The 20210-nt window shown below is 36.0% G+C and overlaps 1 protein-coding gene and 1 non-coding gene across 7 annotated transcripts in view; both read left to right on the forward strand.

Moving 5' to 3' along the window:
• TTC23L (tetratricopeptide repeat domain 23 like) overlaps positions 1 to 20210 on the forward strand; it is a 58504-nt gene that overhangs the window by 35867 nt on the left and 2427 nt on the right. For 5 of the 6 annotated variants that reach the window (XM_012758124.3, XM_012758127.3, XM_012758126.3 and 2 more), the window contains exons 9-11: positions 782 to 909; positions 5646 to 5795; positions 12209 to 12291. In XM_012758124.3, coding sequence (XP_012613578.1) covers positions 782 to 909; positions 5646 to 5795; positions 12209 to 12291 — 361 coding nt within the window. Of the gene's footprint in view, positions 1 to 781; positions 910 to 5645; positions 5796 to 12208; positions 12292 to 13400; positions 13558 to 20210 lie in introns of those variants that run through there. The other variant, XM_076007962.1, reaches the window with a different exon arrangement.
• LOC142874207 (small nucleolar RNA SNORD56) lies at positions 9586 to 9656 on the forward strand. The gene has a single exon (XR_012922020.1). It is a non-coding gene; the product is annotated as a small nucleolar RNA SNORD56 (small nucleolar RNA).

Raw genomic sequence — 20210 nt, forward strand, 5'->3', positions numbered from 1 at the left:
AATAAACTGATAGATATTCCATGTTCATGTATAAGAAGACTCAATATTGTCAAGATGTCAGTTCCTCCCAACTTGATTTATAGATTCAACTCAATTCTAAGGTCCCAGCAAGTTATTTTGTGGATATTGACAGGCCGATTCTAAAGTTTATATGGAGAGGCCAGAATAGCCAACATAGCATTGAAGAAGAAGAGCAAAGTTGGAGGATTGACACTTGACTTTAAGACATACTGTAAAGCTACAGTAATCAAGATGGTGTGGCACTGGCAAAATTTCCTCATTGTTTTTGTGCATTTTCTAGATTGATTACATAAACATATATTATGTTTAGAATAAGAGATAGTGTTATAATTAAATTTTATAACAATAACAACTATATTTTAAAAGTACTTTTAAAATTACAACTCACTTTCCTCTACCCCACAAAACAGAAACTTCAGTAAACAGTACTTGTCTATCAGAGTTTAATTTAGCTAAAATATAGTCTTGTAGTGTACCTGGTAGTTTTATATGGTATTTGGGGTCTTAGGGATAATAAAACTATTCAGACAGAAGCTTTCTTTTTCTATAGAAAATCTGTGTATTTAATATGGAGAATAAAAGTCAAAATATCATCTGATGCCATCAAGTCATATCTTGGGCTTTTTAAGGGTCCTTATGAGACCTGGAATGAGAACAGGCATGGACTTAAAGTATGAAAATATCAGTTGAGCCAAAGCTGATATTAGACACTTGTAAAGGTTAGCAGTTTGCCTTATATAATTATTTCCATTTTTTCTAGATGCTGTTGAGATATATTTTATAAAAAGTATCAGTGCGTATCAAGCAACATTGGGCTCAAAGGATTTTGAAACACTGAACACCATTGAAGAATTTTGCAAATGGCTTATCCAAAATGGGGAAAAACAGGTAAATATGATCACCTGATAAACATAATTCCTAGTTTGTTAGATCAAAACTTTTTCTGTATTTTATACTTAAGAAACTGGAGCTCAAACAAGTTTTAGGTTACATTAGGAATAATACACAGAACTGGTACAGCTTGAGATATTAGTAAAAAAGTGTTTTTTGTCTACAGCCATACCACCCTGAATGTGTCCGATCTCATCTGATCTCTGAAGCTAAGCAGGGTAGGGCCTGGATAGTAGTTGGATGGGAAAAAGGTGTTTTTCTTGCATCTTGATAACTTGAGATCCTTCAAATCTAGGATACATATAAGCTTTGGCTGTGTAAATTTAATATTTTAAGTCAAAATTGACTTCCACCTTTGGATCTAGCTACCAGTTTTTTTCTCTTGTTGGTGGTATTTTTCTCTCAATCTGATCTTCAACTCTTAATTAGCTACAACTTTGTTTTCACATTAAGAAAAGTTATAGAAAATGCTTTTTGTTGCTGATCTTTTCACTCATAAGTACTATGAGTCTAAGCTATATTAGTCAAAAACTTTGGCCTGAACACAGTGAAGACCTTTGTCTATCATGAGATCCCACATGACTTTTTGATCTGACCAAGCAACTTTATACATGTTCAGGCAAGTGAGAAATATGGATGGATTTGATATGGTCTTGCTGGCCATGTGACAACCAGTTTAAGAGTAGGGTTATAGGTTAACAATAAGTAAGAATTTATTTCCAGGAATGAAGAAAAGTTACTTTTATACCACAGCTGAACATTTTTATAAATGATGACATTTTATTTCTATTTTAACTGCCATTTATAAAGGTAAAAACCTACTAGTGATTTGCAACATTTTTTTCTGTGGCCGTGATATTTTCTGTTGATTCAGAAGATTAAATAAGAGATCCCAATACCCTAGATTGACTTAATATTTAATTTTATTTTCAAAAACGTGAAAATACTTTGCCACAATTTCATATTCTTATGTTCTGGTACAATGAACATTATGACTTGTTTGTGATAGAATACCAGTAACAATGCCTAAACAGCTTTCTGCTTCTAACCAAGTGCTTCCTAGTGTATCAAGCTCCTGGCAAAGATGTGAAAGGATCTAAGTACCATGTGGCTCCAAATTTAAACCACAGGCAGAACTATGGACAGGTCACCTTTACCACTAGAAAGAAAGCTCCATGAGGGCAGGAATTCTTGTCTGTTTTGTCTACTACCATATCTTCAGTGCCTGAAACTGGCACATCATAGGTGATCACTAACTTTTGAATGAAATGTGAGGCTCTAGGCTTATTCTAGAGGACCATCATAGAAACTCAGAGTCTTAGGAATTGTATCCCTGTGGAATATAATTTTGGGGGAATAGAGGTTTAATCTGCCACTGATAAAAAAAATAGAACCTGTCTGGGTAGAGCTACCACCTTCCAGTAGTTCATCAGAATAATAAAGAGAAAAGAGGAAAGACATCCACTATCCATTGTCTAGAGCAGGGGTCCTCAAACTTTTTAAACAGGGGGCCAGTTCACTGTCCCTCAGACTGTTGGAGGGCCGGACTATAGTTTTTTTAAAAAAACTATGAACAAATTCCTATGCACAATGCACATATCTTATTTTGAAGTGAAAAAAACAAACGGCCAAAAACACCTACATGTGGCCCATGGGTCGTAGTTTGAGGACGGACGCCTGGTCTAGAGCTTTTAGAAAACATGGAGTTGTTCCTTTGGCCACATACCTGCAAATCTACAAGAAAAATGATATTGTACATATCAAGGGAGTGGGCACTGCTCAAAAAGAAATGCCCCACAGGTGTTATGGCAAAACTGGAAGAGTCTACATTGTTACTCCTCATGTTTCTGGTATTGTAAACCCACAAGCTCAGTGTAAGATTCTTGCCAACAGAATGGATGTATGCATTGAGTATATTAAGCATTTTAAAAGCTGAGATAGCCTCTTGAAACTTGTGGAAGAAAACGGACAGGAAGAGAAGAGAAAATTCCTTGGGTTCAAATGAAATGCCAGCCTGCTTCACCCAGAGAAGCACATTTTGTGAGAAATAATGGTAAAGAGACTGAGCTACTAGAGCCTTTTCCCTAATAGATTAACCAAGAATAAAAATAAAGAAGATTCAAAGAAAATGAAAAATGAAAGAAAAGACATAAACTGATGCCATAACAGTTAAAAAGATTATAGGAGTCTATTATGAACAATTATATACCAACAAATTGTATAACCTAAAAGAAATGGATAAATTTCTAGAACCTAGAAATTCATATAACTTCCCAAGACTGAATCATGAAGAAAAAGAAAACCTAAACAGATCTTTAATATGGAGATTGAATCAGTAATCAAAAAAACCTCCTTACAATTAATAGCCCAGGGCCAGATGGCTTCACTGGTGAATTCTACCAAACATTTAAAGAAGAATTATTGCCAATTCTTTTTGAATTATTCCAGAAAACTGAAAAGAAAGGAACACTTCCAAACTCATTTTATGAGGCCAGCATTACTCTGACATCAAAGCCAGTAAAAGACACTACAAGAAAAGAAAATTACAGGCCAATATTCTTGATGAATATAGATACAAAAATTCTCAACAAAATACTAGCAAACTAAATTCACAGCACATTGAAAGAGTCATACACCATGACCAAGTGAGATTTATCACTGGAATGCAAGAATGATTCAATATAAAAAAATCAATCATCGTGATACACCACCTTAACAGAATGAAGGATAAAAATCATACAAAAATCCGAAAGATGCAGAAAAAGCATGTAAAAAATGTAATATCTTTTCATGATTAAAACAGTCAACAAACTAGGAATAGAAGGAAATTAGCTCAACATAATAAAGGCCATATAGGAAAAACCTACAGCTAATATCATATTCAATGGAGAAAAACTAAAAGCTTTTCCTCTAAAATCAGAAACATAGCACTGGAAATACTATCCAGAGCAATTAGGCATGAAAAAAAAAGATAAAAGATATCCAAACTTGAAAGGAAGAAGTAGAATTATTTCTGTTCATAGAATGACATGATGTTATATAGAAAACCCCAAAGATTCCACCAAAAAATTCCAAAAAACTGTTAGAACTAATAAATGCAGCAAAGTTACAGGAGAGAAAATCAACATACAGAAATCAGTTGCATATTTATATACTAATAATGAACAATTTAAAAATGAAATTAAGAAAATCCCATTTAAACAGTATCAAAATGAATAAAACACTTAGGAACAAACTTAATCAAGGAGGTAAAAGGCTTATACAATGAAAAAATGAACAGGAGAATAACCTAATTATATGCATGCTTTCCTACTCTGAAAAATGCAAAAATATTATAATAGCTTTGATATTCCTGAATTATTGGCAGTGTTTTCTGGAAAGCAGCAATTACCTTCCTTTTTATAATTGTTCTGACATGCCACATAAGAGATGATGATTACATATACAACCCAATTATGAAGAAACGTTCTGTTTATACATGTCCACATAGATAATACAGGCAGTGAGTGGGTTATGTGCAATTCTTGAGGGTTCCAGCAACAGTTACACCTCTTCACTCTCTCTAAAGAAAGCACATTGGAGGAGCAAATGAGTACAAGCACCATTGTTTTATGAATAATTTTCAATGCACACTTAATTTTCTTTTTGCTGTATAGTAAGTGGTTAAGAGTGAGAGCTAGGCTGAAAGACTCCTGGCCTGGACTTCAAAAAAATGTCAGTATCCAGGCGTGGAAGTACGTAGTCCCAGCTACTAGGGAGGCTGAGGTGGGAGGATTGCTTGAGCCCAGGAGTTTGAGGCTGCAGTGCACCATGTTTGAGCCTCTGAATAGCCACTCCACCAGCCTGGGCAACATAGCAAGAACCCATCTCAAAAGAAGTTGTTATGAAAAATTAAAATGGGCAGGAGAACTGTTACAGATTGAAGGAGACTAAGCAATCATGAAAACTAAATGCAATGTATGATGCTTGATTAGATACTAGATTTAAAAAGTTATAAAGAACAGTATTGGGAAACTGGGAAATTTGCATATGTAGCACATATTAGCAGTATTGATGTAAAATTTGAGTGATAATGTTATTGTAGTTATAAAGGAGAATGTCTTTTTCTAAGATGACACATGCTTAAGTATTTAGGGGTAAAGTATCTTTATGACTATAATTTATTTTAATCAAAAATATATGTATGTACATTTATATTTATATATGTATAGATACTATTTTTTTTAAAGAAAGCACAATAAAGCAAATGAGGCAAAAGGTGAATCTAGTTTAAATTTTTATGATATTCTTTTACTATTCTTTCAGCTTTTCTGAAGGTTTGAAAAATTTTAAAATAAAAAGTACGTTAAAAAAAGAGTAAGAGCCAGGGAATTCTGACTGCCCGGTGTTTGAATCCTGACACTGCCAACTATAGACTATGATCTTGGCAAGAGTCTCATCTGTTATTAGTCTCCATTCCTTCTTCTGTAATCAGTATAATAATAGTTCCTCTCTCCTAGGGTAGCCATGAAGATTAATATTGTACATATGAATTAACTATTATTAATTATAAGCTTGGAACTTTAACTCTTAATAGAAACAAATTACTTCGGTGACACATCACAGCTGACTGATCCTGGTGGGTTATGTCATTGCTGGGTAGAATGCCTTCTCCATGGAGCTCATGGAGCAGAACCAGCATGCTCCTTTAGAATTGCCAGGCTGATTTTTTAAAAACTGTTTTTATCCCTCAGGAGGCTTACCCTCTACTTAAGGCTTCATTGAAGTCCCAGGTCAACAGCTACGATGACTATAGTGAAAAAGTGGCTGAAACTTTTTATAACATGAGCAGGATCTGCTTTGCCAAAGGAGAACTTGGAAAGGCAATTCAGCTGCTAAAGAAGGTGAATGCCAGCTGATTTTGTTACATTTTCTACTGGGTTCGTAAGCAGAACGTGAGGAGTGGAGTGGTGTGAGGAGTGACGTATGTATGTATATATTTCCTTTTCCTTCCTTTCCATTACCTCTCTTTTTTTTTACTTCTCTCTCTCTCTCTCTTTGAAGTGATACATTCTCTTTTGAAAATTCTGCTTTCTTAGATGTGCTGAAGGGAAAATATGATACAAAACTTTTGTTGTGTCCATGCCTAGACCAGCATCTTTATTTTGTTTGGGAACTAGGTATAGCAGTGGCAGAATCTCATGAAAGTACTCCAAGGTTGGGTGGGATTAGGATTACCTTATAAAGCTATCCTTACCCAAGTACTGCTTCCCCTTCCAGAGAGTTCATTCCTTTGCAGTGGGGTGTAACAAGAGGTAGTCAACCAGTCAATATACTGACAGAACCAAAGCTAAAGACCTGGTAAGATATAGGTAGGTATATGTCTGCATAATAAAATATAAGTTTGTTCAAAGTCAGAGGAAAAGTTAGTGAAGGTCAACTAGTATTCAACTGAGCAGAGGGGGTAGAGTCAGAAGCAATTTATACATGTACATTGGCAAACTTCAGGTCTGGAGAGATTTTTATCTCATTTCAGGCTAAGTTAGTATAATCAGAAAATAGCAGATCACAGGAGAAAGGGGACCTTATTTTGAAGATGCAAGGAGAAAGAAAGCCTTTCTGAAAATCAGTTGTGAGAACCAGAATAGTTTCTTCAAGGGAAGCATGAACACATGGATGGCCTCTATATAATGGGGGCAGGAACCTAAAAGGAGAGAGAACTGAAATGAAAGGATGACAATCTCAGGCCAAAAGATGAGATGAAAAATGCTAAGAGTGAAATGAGAAATCATTTGAGGGAAGCAAAAAATCTAATAAAATTCAAATCCACATTGAAAATAATAGTCTTAACATGTAGTAATGTTGAATAATATTTCTCAAATCTAGAATTGCAACAGTGTCACTAAAAAACAAAAACAAAAAAACAAATTCCTGAGGCTCACTCAGACTATCTGAATCAGAAGTTCTAAAAGTTGTGTCCAGAATTTGTGTTTTTAATAGTTCTAGAGGCAATTTTAATAATACTGCTGATTTTAAGTATCAGAGATTTATATGACAAACTCGAAAGCTCTCCCAGAATGCAGAGTAAAAGAAGAGAGGGATATAATGAGAAAGTAGTTGATGTTGAGGACAAAGTAGGAGTTCAGCCAATGAGTTGGTTTCTTCTTTCTGAAGAAGAAACTGTAGTAATTGGAATGGAAGCATTAATTAGATCATTGAACACAACTTTTCTGAAATGAAAAAAAGCCCCAGCATACACATTGTGTAAGGGCTTACCAAGTTCCACACAAAATTGATGAAAGGAGAGTCCCATCTAGGTTTTTGCTTAGCAGTGCATTTTTGATGGCATTTGCTATATACTGAATATTTCTATCCCTGTAAAATCATATGCTGAAACTGAATCCCCAAATGTGATGGTATTGGAGGTGGGGCCTTTGGGAGATGATTGGGTCATGAGAGTGGAGCCCTCATGAATGGGATTAGTGCAGTTGTAAAAGAGACCCAGGGAGCTCCCTTGCCCCTTGTGCCATGTGACATTATAGCAAGAAGATGGCTGCCTGTGAACCAGGAAATGGGTCCTCACCATACACAAAAGGACTAAGACAGCATGGCTACATCCTCCATTTGGAATAGGGATTCAACTTGGAAATTTAAGATGCTTAAGGGTAGGCAGCATTTGTATCTTTATCAGCTTTTTCCCTTAGGGCTTTAGATGTGGTCCTACTCCAATGCCTCAGCCCACAAGAGGGAGAGGGATAGAAGGGCATTCTGACAGCAGGGCTCTTGCTTCAAAGTTTGAACACCATCTTCATCCTGGGTATACATTAGCAATGGGATGCTACCAGTGAAGTATCTGAAATCAACTGTGTTGATGGGTGCTGTTCTGGAAGTTGAAAACTACTTCCAGGACTAAAAAGAAGGGGAGAGACAGCATCAGCTTTAGATGCTGAGAGGAAACTCCTTTGACAAACAGAATATAGAATAAAGAGGGTCATGTATATTCCTAGTGACACTTTTGGCTGGTTTTTTTTTTCTTTTGGGCAGGTCAGGTTTCATGTAAAAGGAATCAAAGTTAAATGAAGTAGGATGGGAATAAGAAGGTATAGAAAAAACAGACATTAAAGAGTTATAATCTTGTGATGGAATATTTTTTATTGACAAACAATAAACTGCAATATTTGAAGTATATAAGTTGATTCGTTTTGACATCTCTGTACAGCTGTGAAATCATTACCACAATCAAGATAATGAATGTCAGTCACACCCAAAACTTTCCTCATGTCTCTTTGTAATTCATTCATTCCACTCACTCCCCCAACCCTACCCATAAGAAATAACTGCTCTGCTTTTGTCATAATAGATATATTTGCATTTTCTAGAATATTGTGTAAGTGGAATCATAAAGAGTTTTACAAATTTGTATAAGGTTCTTTTGCTCAGCATATCATTTTAAGATTCATCCATGTTATCGTGTATATCAGTGGTTTATTCCTTTTTATTGCCGATACTATAAGGATACCATGATTTGTTTATTCATTCACCTAATGATGGACATTTGGCTATTTTCAGCTTGAGTTTATTATAGATAAAATTGCTGTGAACATTCATGTACAAGTCTTTGTATAGACATATACTTTTTGTTTCTCTTGGGTAAATACTTAGAAGTGAAATGGCTATCATATTATATGATAGGCATATGTTTACTTTTATAAAAAACTAGCAAAGTTTTCCAAAATGGTTTTATAATATTATATTCATACCAGCAGTGTATGAGAGTTCCAGTTCCTCCAATCCTCACCAACATTTGGTGTGGTCAGTGTTTTTAATTTTAGCCATCCTTATAGGTATGTAGTGGTACCTCATTGTGGTTTTAATTTGTATTTGACTTGAGCAGCATCTTTTCATGTACTTACTTTTCATCTGTAAATCTTCTTTGGTGAGTTGTCTGTCCAAATCTTTTGCTGAAATTAATGCATTTTTTGTTTTATTTTTGTCTTTAAAAAGTTATTTATATATTTGACACACAAGTTTTTTACAAAATATATGATTTGCAGATATTTTCTCCCAGTCTGTAGTTTCTTTTCATTTTTAAAATGTCTTTTGAAGAACAGGTGGTTTAAAATTCAATGAAGTCCAGTTTATCAATGTGTTCTTTTATGAGTTGTGCCTTTAGCATTTTTATCTAAGAAGTCTTTGCCTAACCCAAGTCAGAAATATTTTTCTCTTATGCTTTTTTTCTAGATTTTTTTTGTAGTTTTAGTTTTAACATTTAGTCTTTGATTAGTTTGAGTCAATTTTCCTGTATGGTATGAGGAATGGATCCTAGTTTAGTTTTTTGTTTTTTTTAAATATGGATATCCATTTGTTCCAGCACAATTTGTTGAAAAGATATTCCTTTCTCCACTGAATTATCTTTGCACCTTTGACAAAAATCAAGGTTTAAGATTTTTTTGTGTGTGTATATGTACCTATGTGTATGTTTATTTCTGGACTCTCTCTTTTTTCCATTGGTATCTATTGTCATGCCAATAGTATGCTGTCTTGATTACTATAGTTATAAAACAAGTTTTGAAACAAGTATCAGTCCTCTAGTAATTGTTCTTTTTAAAGTTGTCAGGGTAGTCTAGGTCATTGGCATTTCCAGAGGAATTTTAGAATTACCATATCAGTGTCTATTAACAAGCCTACTGATAGATACAATGATGGCAGTAATTTTGATCAACAGCATTTCACCTAATGAGTGTTGATACTTTAGGCCTGAGTGAAGAATAAAAAAGCAAAAAGCAGGGATTTTGATTGAGATTGCATTGAATCTATAGATCCATTTGGGGAGAATTGACATCTTAATATTTAGGCATCACACTCATAAACATGTTCTGTCATTCCATTTATATAAGTCTCCTTTAATTTCTCTTGGAAATATTTTGTAGTTTTTATTGTATAGGCCTTGTGGATCTTAGATTTATCTGTGTTTTATATTTTTTATGCTATTTTAAATGTATCATTTTTGAATTTCAATTTGTTTATTTCTCATATATACAAATATAATTTTTATATAATAATCTTATGTCCTATGACCTTGCTAAATTTGCTAGTTTTAGTATCTGTTTTGCAGATTCCATCAGATTTTCTACATAGATGATCATGTCATCTTATAAATAAATACAGTTTTACTTCTTTTATTCCAATCTGGATGCCTTTTATTTTTTCTTGTCATATTGCACTGACTAGAATATTTAATACAATGTTTAATAGAAGTGGTGAGAACAGGCATCCTTGTTGAGTTCTGGATTTCATGGGAATTTAGTCTTTCATTATTAGGTTTGATATTAACTCTAGATTTTTTTGTAGATTCTTTGTCAGGTTGAGGAGTTTTTCTTATATTTCTGAATCTTCTTTTCTTTTTTTTTTTTTTTTTTGAGATAGTCTTGCTCTGTTGCCTGGGCTAGAGTGCCATGGCATCATCACAGCTCATAGCAACCTCCAACTCCTGATCTCAAGCTATCCTCTTACCTCAGCTTCCCGAGTAGCTGGGAGTACAGGCACGTGCCACCACATCTGGCTAATTTTTCTATTTTTAGTAGAGATGGGGTGTCACTCTTGCTCAGGCTGGTTTCAAACTCCTTACCTCAAGTGAGCCTCCCACCTTGGCCTCCCAGAGTGCTAGGATTACAGGTGTGAGCCACCACACCCAACTTCTGTTTCTGATTTGTTGAGAGATTTTAATCAGGAATGGATGTTGTAATGTAAAATACTTTTTCTGTACTTATTTAGATAATCTGTGGTTTTTATTTTTGGACAGAGCTCATTTCTGTGTCTTCAAATTCATTAATTTTTTCTTTTCTAATGTCAAATCTGCTGTTAATTGCATCTAATGTATTTTTCCTATCAGACATTATAATTTTCATCTCTAGAATTTTGATTTGGGTCTATTTTTTAATGACCCTGCTTAACGTTTTTAACACATACAGTATAGTTACAATAGCATTTTTAATATACTTCTTTACTAGTTCTAACATCCGTGTCACTTCTAGATTGGTTTTACTTGGTTGAGTTTTCTCACTATGGGTCACACTATTCTGCTTTTTTGCATACCTAATAATCTTTGGGTGCCAGACATTGTGTATTTTAACTTGTTGGGTATTGGATATTTTTGTATTTATATAAATATTCTTACACTTTGTTCTGGAATTCAAGTTAAATTACTTGGAAACAATTTGATCCTTTAGTGTCTTTTATGATTTGTCAGATAGGACTTGAGCACCATTTTAATCAAAGACTAGTTATCATTCTCCATTACTGAGGCAAGAGCCTTTGAGGACCCCACCCAAAGTTCCATGAACAGTAAGGCTTTACAGTAAGGCTGGTGGGAACAGGTACCACACCTAGCCCTGTGTAAGTGCCCAGCACTATTTCCTCCAGTCCCTTTAGATGATTCTTTCCCCAGCCTTGGAGTTTCCTTGTATGCTTGTGCTAATTAGTACTCTGCTGAATATTTGAAGAGGACCCACTGCAGATATCTGTGATCCTTTTTCTATGGAGGTATCTCCTCTCTGTTACTCTGCCCTGACACTGTTAGTTAGTTCTATTAGCGAGTCTGGTATACCCCATTTGGTCTCCCTTCTCTGCAACATGTCCTGGAAACTCTCTCAAAGCAGTAATCTGTGGCAATCATAAGTTTGACTTCATTTGTTTTCACTCTCAAGTATCAGTCTTTTGTTGCCTGATGTCCAGTGACTTGAAAATTGTTTAAGGCATTTTATCTACTTTTTATTTTTTGCGTTGTTCCAGGTGGAGGGTAAATCTAGTCCCTGCTACTCTATCTTGGCTGGAAACAAAGGTTATCAATAAAATTTAAAATGAAAAACTGCTTACTAGTAAAGTGATGGATATAGCATGAGAATCAATGCAACTTTGGAACACATACATGGATTTCATTTGTAGCTATCCATTTGGTTACAGCTATTTGGAAAATCCTGGTGGAAACCACTATTGCAGCCATGTCTTAAGTAGGGATGCTGTCAGTTTTTGGCCCTGTTACTTTGGTTATCCATAGGGACACATATGGTAATAATAGTATTAGGTAAACTGAAGTAAACTGAAGTGCATATGGCATGGGGAGTGCAGAGGGTAACTAAAGTGCCTTCAATCCAGACTCTTTTCCACCTTAGTAGGGAACCAGTGGAATGTAGTACAGGCATTAGAAATGTAGACTTGTGACATCTCAGTTCCACTGGTCCTCCTCTGAGTTTGCAATTAAGATATTTGCTATCTGATTCTCTTTAACCTCTTATATTATTTCTCACTTCACCTATAGTGTCTGATGATTCAAATCCTTGTATATGGAAATGAACACAGTAAAAGCAGAGAGACAAAAAACATCCTTACCCTGTTGCAGAGGTGAGTTCTGGCCCTGGCCATCAACCAGGTCATCAATGTGGCTATATGCACAGCATAGCCTTTCCATGATTCAACCAGGTAGAGGTAATTGACCTCTGTCATTCTTCCTAATGAGGTAGAATCCTACCTGTGCCATGGATTTGGCCAAATCCTGTACTTGGAATAACTAGTTAATTTCTTGTAGTCTTTCAGGACCCGATATTGTAGGGTCTGTTGCAATAATATTTAGTCTCCCATCCAAGTACTAAACAGGCCCGACCCTGCTTAGCTTCCAAGATCAGGTACGTTCAGGGTGGTGTGGCCATGGACAATACTCAGTATTTATAATACCCCTTTCAATGCCGAGCATTGTAGCCAAACTCTGCAAGACAAGGTCATAGCTGACACAATGTAATAGATATGATATAGATTTATACAAAATAAATGAGTACATTAAATTATTTTTCTTTCTGAATATACAAAGTCTAAGTTCCTAAACATAAGGCAAATTTTGGGGGGATACAGTTGTCTCTAAAGTTAGTAATGACAGAGCCTCTTCAGATTCTTTTAAAAAACTGTTTAGAATTTAAGCCAAAGAGAGTTTTGTGCAGACTTATCCTATTCTTTATCCTTAGCATATCAGTAATGTTTGTTCATCTCAGAATAATGTTGACCTTGAACTATGCTGTTCTAAGAAAGAAGAGGATTGAAATTTGTTGAATGTATACTAAATTTCTAAAACTGTTAGGCCCTACTCATAAAGTATTTCATTTAATCCTTACAAATACCCAATAGGATAAGTTCTCATTTGTCAGAAGAGAGTCTGATGTTCTATAAAGGAATTTGCCTAAATTCACTCAGTCTTGGAGGTTTGGACTCCAAAGACCATGGGCTTTTTCCCTGACAGCCCTAACAAAGAGTGGCATTGTTACTGGGTGATAGTTGGGACCCTGACTGCAATCATGAGAGGTGGCTCACAATTGGTCCCCTTCTTACCAGGATCACCATGCTAGACAGGTGGGGGAGATCATGAGCACAGAGAATTCAGCCCAATTTCTTTACACCTGCCTCAGTCAGCCACAGCCAAGTAGGCATCACAGAAGGCTGTTTCATGTTTTATCATTTTCCAGAGGAGGAGAGTCTCCAGCCTCTCTCAGTAATGCCCATGTAAGGAGCATATAGAGGACCAGCAGCAGCCCAATATGGGAACTTTGCTCCCTGCCTGCTAGTGTATATGCAAGTATATTTTTTAATAACCATAAAAATGTTAGTAACTATAATGTCAAACTGCTGTCATTTCCCTGGCCTTGTATTATATATTTGTATATACTATTTCTGTTCTATAAGCCACACTGTTAGGTGGGTATTTTTATCTCACATGTTCAGGTGATGAAACTGAGGCTTAGAAAGTTTGAATATCTTATTCAAAATTACTTAGCTGGTAAGTGTGGTAAGATTTGAATCCAGGTTGATCAGAGTTCAAAAATGCCCTTCACTATGTTAGAGATTTGAGTATACATATGGGGATATCTGTAGCCTTCAGAACCCATCTTATATATGGAGAAACTGATAACTGATTTACTCAAGTTAATTTACCCAGAAAAGACAGAGCTAAGATTTAAATCTAGATCTCTCTAACTCCAGAATGCGCTCTGTAGCAGTACACTCTGAAGGCAGACTGTCTGGATTTAAAACTCAGGCTCCGGCCGGGCGTGGTGGCTCATGCCTGTAATCCTAGCTCTCTGGGAGGCCGAGGCGGGCGGATTGCTCGAGGTCAGGAGTTCGAAACCAACCTGAGCAAGAGCGAGACCCCGTCTCTACTATAAATAAAAAGAAATCAATTGGCCAACAAATATATATACAAAAAAATTAGCCGGGCATGGTGGCGAATGCCTGTAGTCCCAGCTACTTGGGAGGCTGAGGCAGGAGGATTGCTTGAGCCAGGAGTTTGAGGTTGCTGTGAGCTAGGCTGACGCCATGGCACTCACTCTAGCCTGGGCAACAAAGTGAGACTCTGTCTCAAAAAAAAAAAAAAAAAAAAAAAAAAACCCTCAGGCTCCAACACTCAGCTCTCTGACCTAGGTGAAGTTACTTTAACCTCCCTCAGCTTCCATTTATTTATCAGACAATATTAGTACTTTTCTCAAAAAGTGTGTTTTCTGAAAGTTAATGAGATCATATATAATACAGCACCTAGATCAGAGCCTTGCAAGTCTTCAATGAATATTGACATCATAATGACACAATAACAATAATAACAATAATTCTCTTTCTGAAGTGCTAGAGCTAATAGGTCAGAATATTTAAATAAGAGGCTTCTTTGTATCACTCTAATGTTATTATTTTATATTAAGAGTGATGGGTACAGAGTATACATTATTGGAGTCAGACCTGCCTGATCCTAACCTGACTCTTCCACTTACAAATTATATGACCTTGGGCAAGTCACTTAACCTCCCTGAATCTTGTTTCTCTGTCACTAACATGCAGATAAAGTAAACCACATAGAGTTGCTTTGAGTTTTAAATAAAATGATATCTATAATATGCATAGTACAGTGTCTGGCTTTGTATATGCTCAATAAATATTAGCAAAACACCCTTCCTCCCTCTTATTCACAGTTCACCACCTTTGTTTTCAGGGCAACAGGTCAGAATATTTGAATATCAGGGATAATAGTTAGCCAGTATTACCATATGTTATGTATTTGATAATTTGCAGGAGAATTTGAATTTCTGAACATATCTAAAGTACATTTTGTGTTTTGTTTATTTGTTTGTTTGTTTGAGACAGAGTCTCACTCTGTTACCTGGGTGAATGCTGTGGCATCAGCCTAGCTCACAGCAACCTCAAACTCCTGGGCTCAAGCAGTCCTCCTGCTTTAGCCTCCCAAGTAGCTGGGACTACAGGCATGCGCCACCACACCTGGCTGATTTTTTTTTTTTTTCCTTTTTTTAGTAGACTCAGGATGTTGCTTTTGCTCAGGCTGGTCTTGAACTCCTGAGCTCAAGCTACTCTCTGGCCTCAGTTTCCCAGAGTGCTAGGATTATAGGCATGAGCCACTGCACCTGGCCCAGTTTGTGTTTTGAAGGACATAATAATGAAACTAAAAGAGCAAAACATGTAATTTCAGAGAAAAAAATGCATGATGTTTCCTCAAAACTGGAGCAAAATTCTACTCAGCTTATATTTAAAAAGAGAAACTTCAAAATAGCTGGAGTGACTATTGCCTCAGCAGTTTGCATTACTTTTTGTTGTAGTCTTTATTGTTCTTTCTTGGTGATTTGAAAAGAATCATAGAAGGAGAGATTAGAAGACATCATAAAGAATTCACACACCAGGTGGTACAAGTTTCTTTAGGTGCTTGGGGACTAATTTTTCCCTCTGTAAATGACAGTGAGATCTAGACCTACCGAGAAAGTCCAGGTAAAGGGAAAGAAGCAACCTTTGAAGGACTCCCTTGTAGCAGAAGTTGAATCAATAAAGGTTTCTCTTTCCCTGAATAAGCCCATATCTCATTCCCTAGGAACTGCTGAGCAAAGCTATGGTAGTAGTTGCCAAAGCCAGATGTCAAAACCTAGTACAACAATTGTTCTCTTTGCTTCAGCATCTCCCTGAAATAATCAATCCCAGATGTCCTGGAACTTGGCTAGTTTCTGATATGCTCATGCTTTTTACCTCACCTCCTCCAGAAACTCAGTGACAATACTCCCTGGACTTTCATTGCCAGGAGCCCGAATTCTTGGCTTTTGAAGTCTCTGCAACAAAGTTAAAGCAGAACTTGTCCTTGGAAATGGGAGTTAATTCCAAGGTTAAATGATAGTTGCAAAGACCACAAATAAGATTTTAGTGTATGGAAAAGGTGTAGAAAAATCTCAGATTTGGAAGTCAACTTTGAGGTTGTTTACTCTAGCTTTTGGCTAAATCACAAATGTAATTCAGTTTTAATCATTTATATATCCATCTCTTTCTAAGTACTGGAAATACTAATATGTTTAAGATATAGTCATTTAGGGGAAAACTGACACACATGACCAGATTACAAATCAGTCCGTAGTAAGTCTTTAATAGAAATGTAAACAAAAAAGACAAGTAATAAATTGTGAGGCTAGAAATGTAGGTGGAAACTGTGTGCAGCTTTGGGACTGGGTGCAGAATCTTCAAAGAAAAGTTGAATATCAGCAAGCAGGAAAGAATCCAGAGGAGAGTATTCCAAGCAGCATGAACAAAGCATAGTAGCATGGAGATATTTGATATTTCTGAGGAAAAGCAAGTGGCCATGAATAGGAATATGCTGGAGATGAGTTTGGAGAGATAGATTGGGTCTACATTATAGAATTCTTACGTGTTGTGCTAAGGACTTTAGGATTTATTTAGTAGATAGAGGCACTTATCAAAGAGTTTTGAGTAGGATGTGACATGAGACATGATCAGTTATTGGCTTTAGAACATTAACTCTGACAGCAATGGGAAGGATAGTTGGCAAGTAGAGAGAAGTAAGGAAACCATTTAGGAGGCAGATCCAATAGTCCAAGGGAGAGATGTTGAGACTCTTAATTATCTAAAGCCATAGTAGAAAGAATGCAGAGAGAATGGGTTGAGAAGCAATTTGGAGTCTGTGTTGTCAGACCTTGGGACCAATCAGATTTGAGGTATAATTGAGGCAGGAATCAAAGGTGGCTTTGAAGTTTCTAGTTTGGGCAACTTGGTAAATGACAATACTATAAATATAAATGTAATAGTTTTGGCAAGAAGAATCATCTTAGAGGTGATCTAGGGGGTCTGAGGAAGATGATTTCCATTTAGGATATGTTATGTTTGAGATATCCACGATACATATCTGCTTGGCAATGTCTAGGAAGATGTTGGCTGTGTGGACCAGGAGCTCAAGGAGATAGATTCTGAAGCCAGTGGAATGGATAAGATAACCTATGGAATACATATATGTGAAACAAAAAGTCTTAGGAAAGAACTGTGGAGAACACTTAAGTCATTTTGGGGAGAATATAATGTGATTTGGTAGCAGAATAGCTGGAGCTCATTATTTGAGCTTTCCCACTTATAGTGCGACTTCTGAAGGCTTAAGGCATATTTTCTTTATCTGTAAAAATGCAAATATAAGAGCACTCTATTTTAAATGCTTTATTTAATGAGTGGCACATAGTAAGTAAGCTTCTATAAAATGTTAATTATAATAACTATTACTGTGAATAACTGAGAATAACTAATAACTAATATTACTGTATTATTTAGGGGTTATGCAGAAAGAGGAACTGGAAAGGAGACTCAAAGAGTCCTTAGAGAATTAAGAGAGAATAGAAAGGAAATCAAAAGAGGAGAAAGTTTCGAGGAAGGAGTGGCCAATATCATTGTCACAAAAGGCATGATAGGACAGTTCGAAAAAGAGAAAATGCAAATGTCCAGTAAGCACAAAAAATTTTCAATCTCACACAGAATTAATAAATTCAAAACATTACCACAATATGATAGATTAAAAATGGTAATAAAATCCAGTCCTGTCAAAGATATGGGGAAATCAGCTCTTTTAGTACTCTATGGGACTATTTATTGATACCAATGGTGGATATTTTGGGAAAAGTTAATAGAATGTTTAAATACATATATCCTTTGGCTCTGAAATACCACTTCTAGGAATCAGTTTTTTAACATCCTTACACAAATGCACAAAGTATGTATTATATATACGTATATCTGTCTTCCTTATAGATTTGTTTATAATAGCAAAACAGTAGAAAACTCAAATGTCAGCCAATAGAAACACTGGTATGGCCATATAATATAGTCATTCAAAAGCGTGATATAGGGCCTTGAAGCAATCATGGAAAAATATCCCAGTTATATTGTTGTGGTAAAAGCATGAAAAACATATATTAATGAGTAATATATATATTAATAGTATAACTCACAAATATATGTAGTAACTGAAGGTAATAGTAATTATCTCTGGGATAGGATTATTGGGGGACTTTCCACTTCTATATATTTCTGTGTTATTTTACTTTTAGTTTTATAAATATTTGTGATAAAAAGATGAATTTTTAAAGAGTATGGTATATGGCATATGTGTCAAATATTAAGGGACAATGCACTGTAGTGGTGGGAGAATGGATTAGAGCCAGATGGCCTGGATTATAATCTCAGCTATGTTACTAGCTGCATGACCTTGGACAAATCACTTCTCAGTTTCCTCATCCATAAAAGGGGGATAATAATGTATATACTTCATAGTGTTTCTGTGAGTAAATGAATAATGTAAGTAAAACTGCCCAGAAAGATGGCTGATACTTAGAATGTGCTAATCAGACATGATGATGGTGATGATTGCAGATGGGAAGAGAATGATGACTAATAAGCCATTATGTTGGCCAACAGAAAATCATCAATGACATCACTGATATTAATGTGAGCTGTATGGGTCAAGAAGACCATTGAGATTACTGTTTATCCAGTACCTGATTAAATACCTCCCCATAATTAGAAACTGGCTCATTACCTTTCAAAGTGGCCCCTTCCATTACTGGACAGTTTTAATTGTCAGAATGTAGTAGTTAAGGTCATAGATTAAATGTAAAGTCAGATCTGTGTTTGACTCCAGCCTCCATCATTTTCTATGTGCTTAGGCAAGTTACACTAAGCTTCAGTTTTCTCTAATGAGAATTAGAATAGTACCTATAATATGGAAACATAATGAAGAGTAAATAAGATTATTCACATAAAGCTCTTAGCACAGTATCAGGCATACAGTAAGAGCTCAATAAATATTAGCTATTTTTATAATTCTAGCTAGCCATCCAAACTTACTGGAAATATGAAAGCAGGCAGCATCAACTTCATCTCTGTCCCTGCCAGATGTCTCTGGGACAGCTGCATACTGAAAAGTTATTTTGATATAACTTTTGATGAGTCTAAATCTGTAGAAGTCAACAGAAGGATTAGGGAAAACCATCCTTTTCTCTTGATAAGAGAAGAAGAGGGAAGGGTCCTCCATGACCATTCGCCTTTAGTGATCTACTTTCCTCTTGGTCATGTGAACAAAATGGAACAGCTTTTTCTGGGTTGAGGGGCTGAGGAGGGAAAGCCAAAGGAAAGTAGGATAGAAATGGGGCTTTGGGCTGATTACCTCCAGGGAGAAATGCAGCAAGGAAAAAGAAAATAGGTGATATGTTCACTAAGCTTTGTTAGCCAAACCAGTCTTGGGCAGGACTTTAGTGATGAAATTTATGCTTCATAAAATGGATTGTTTCCAGGTTGCCACATTCATATTCTTTCATTTATTAGTAAATATCTCAACACTGCCTTTATGAAATTAAAGGAGAAAATATTTGGCCAAACCTTGGTAGGAATGAGTGAGGAGCACAATCCAACATCAGGTGCCAAGGGGCAGCAGCTTTTGCAAATCAGGGCTAGGAATAGCTGGAATAGATAGAGAAGTGAAAACTCAGAAGCCTTTAGTTCCCTGCCTTTGGGTCTCCCTTTTGGTAAACAGGGCTGCTAAGACACAAAGAGCCAGCTCAGGATACCTTGTCTTCAGTAGAATAGTGAGGAGCTTTGCAATCATCACTGTATCATGCCGATAAAAATGGACTGATTGGAGGGTATAGATTGGAATAGAGCAAGGAGAGAAAATATACTTAATCTCATGGGCTTATTCTGTTACTGGTTTCCTGGAGTGATGCTTGAGGTTCCAGAGCAAATGGCTGGGTTTGGTGGAGCTTGATTTGTTAGTGTTGTCTGCCTTGGGTATGAGTGGGAGAATAGCTGAACTTCTATTACATATTTGCTATTCAGGTATAGAGAAAAGACCACTGTACTCTGAGTCAAGGTGAAACCTAATAGCTATGTGACCTTAAGTCACTTAAACATTCTGAGCCTGTTTCCTCTTTATTCCTTCCTTCTGCAAACATCTGGTGAGCACCTAT

The sequence above is a fragment of the Microcebus murinus genome, chromosome 11, assembly GCF_040939455.1.
Source record: "Microcebus murinus isolate Inina chromosome 11, M.murinus_Inina_mat1.0, whole genome shotgun sequence".
In the NCBI taxonomy this organism is placed as follows: domain Eukaryota; kingdom Metazoa; phylum Chordata; class Mammalia; order Primates; family Cheirogaleidae; genus Microcebus; species Microcebus murinus.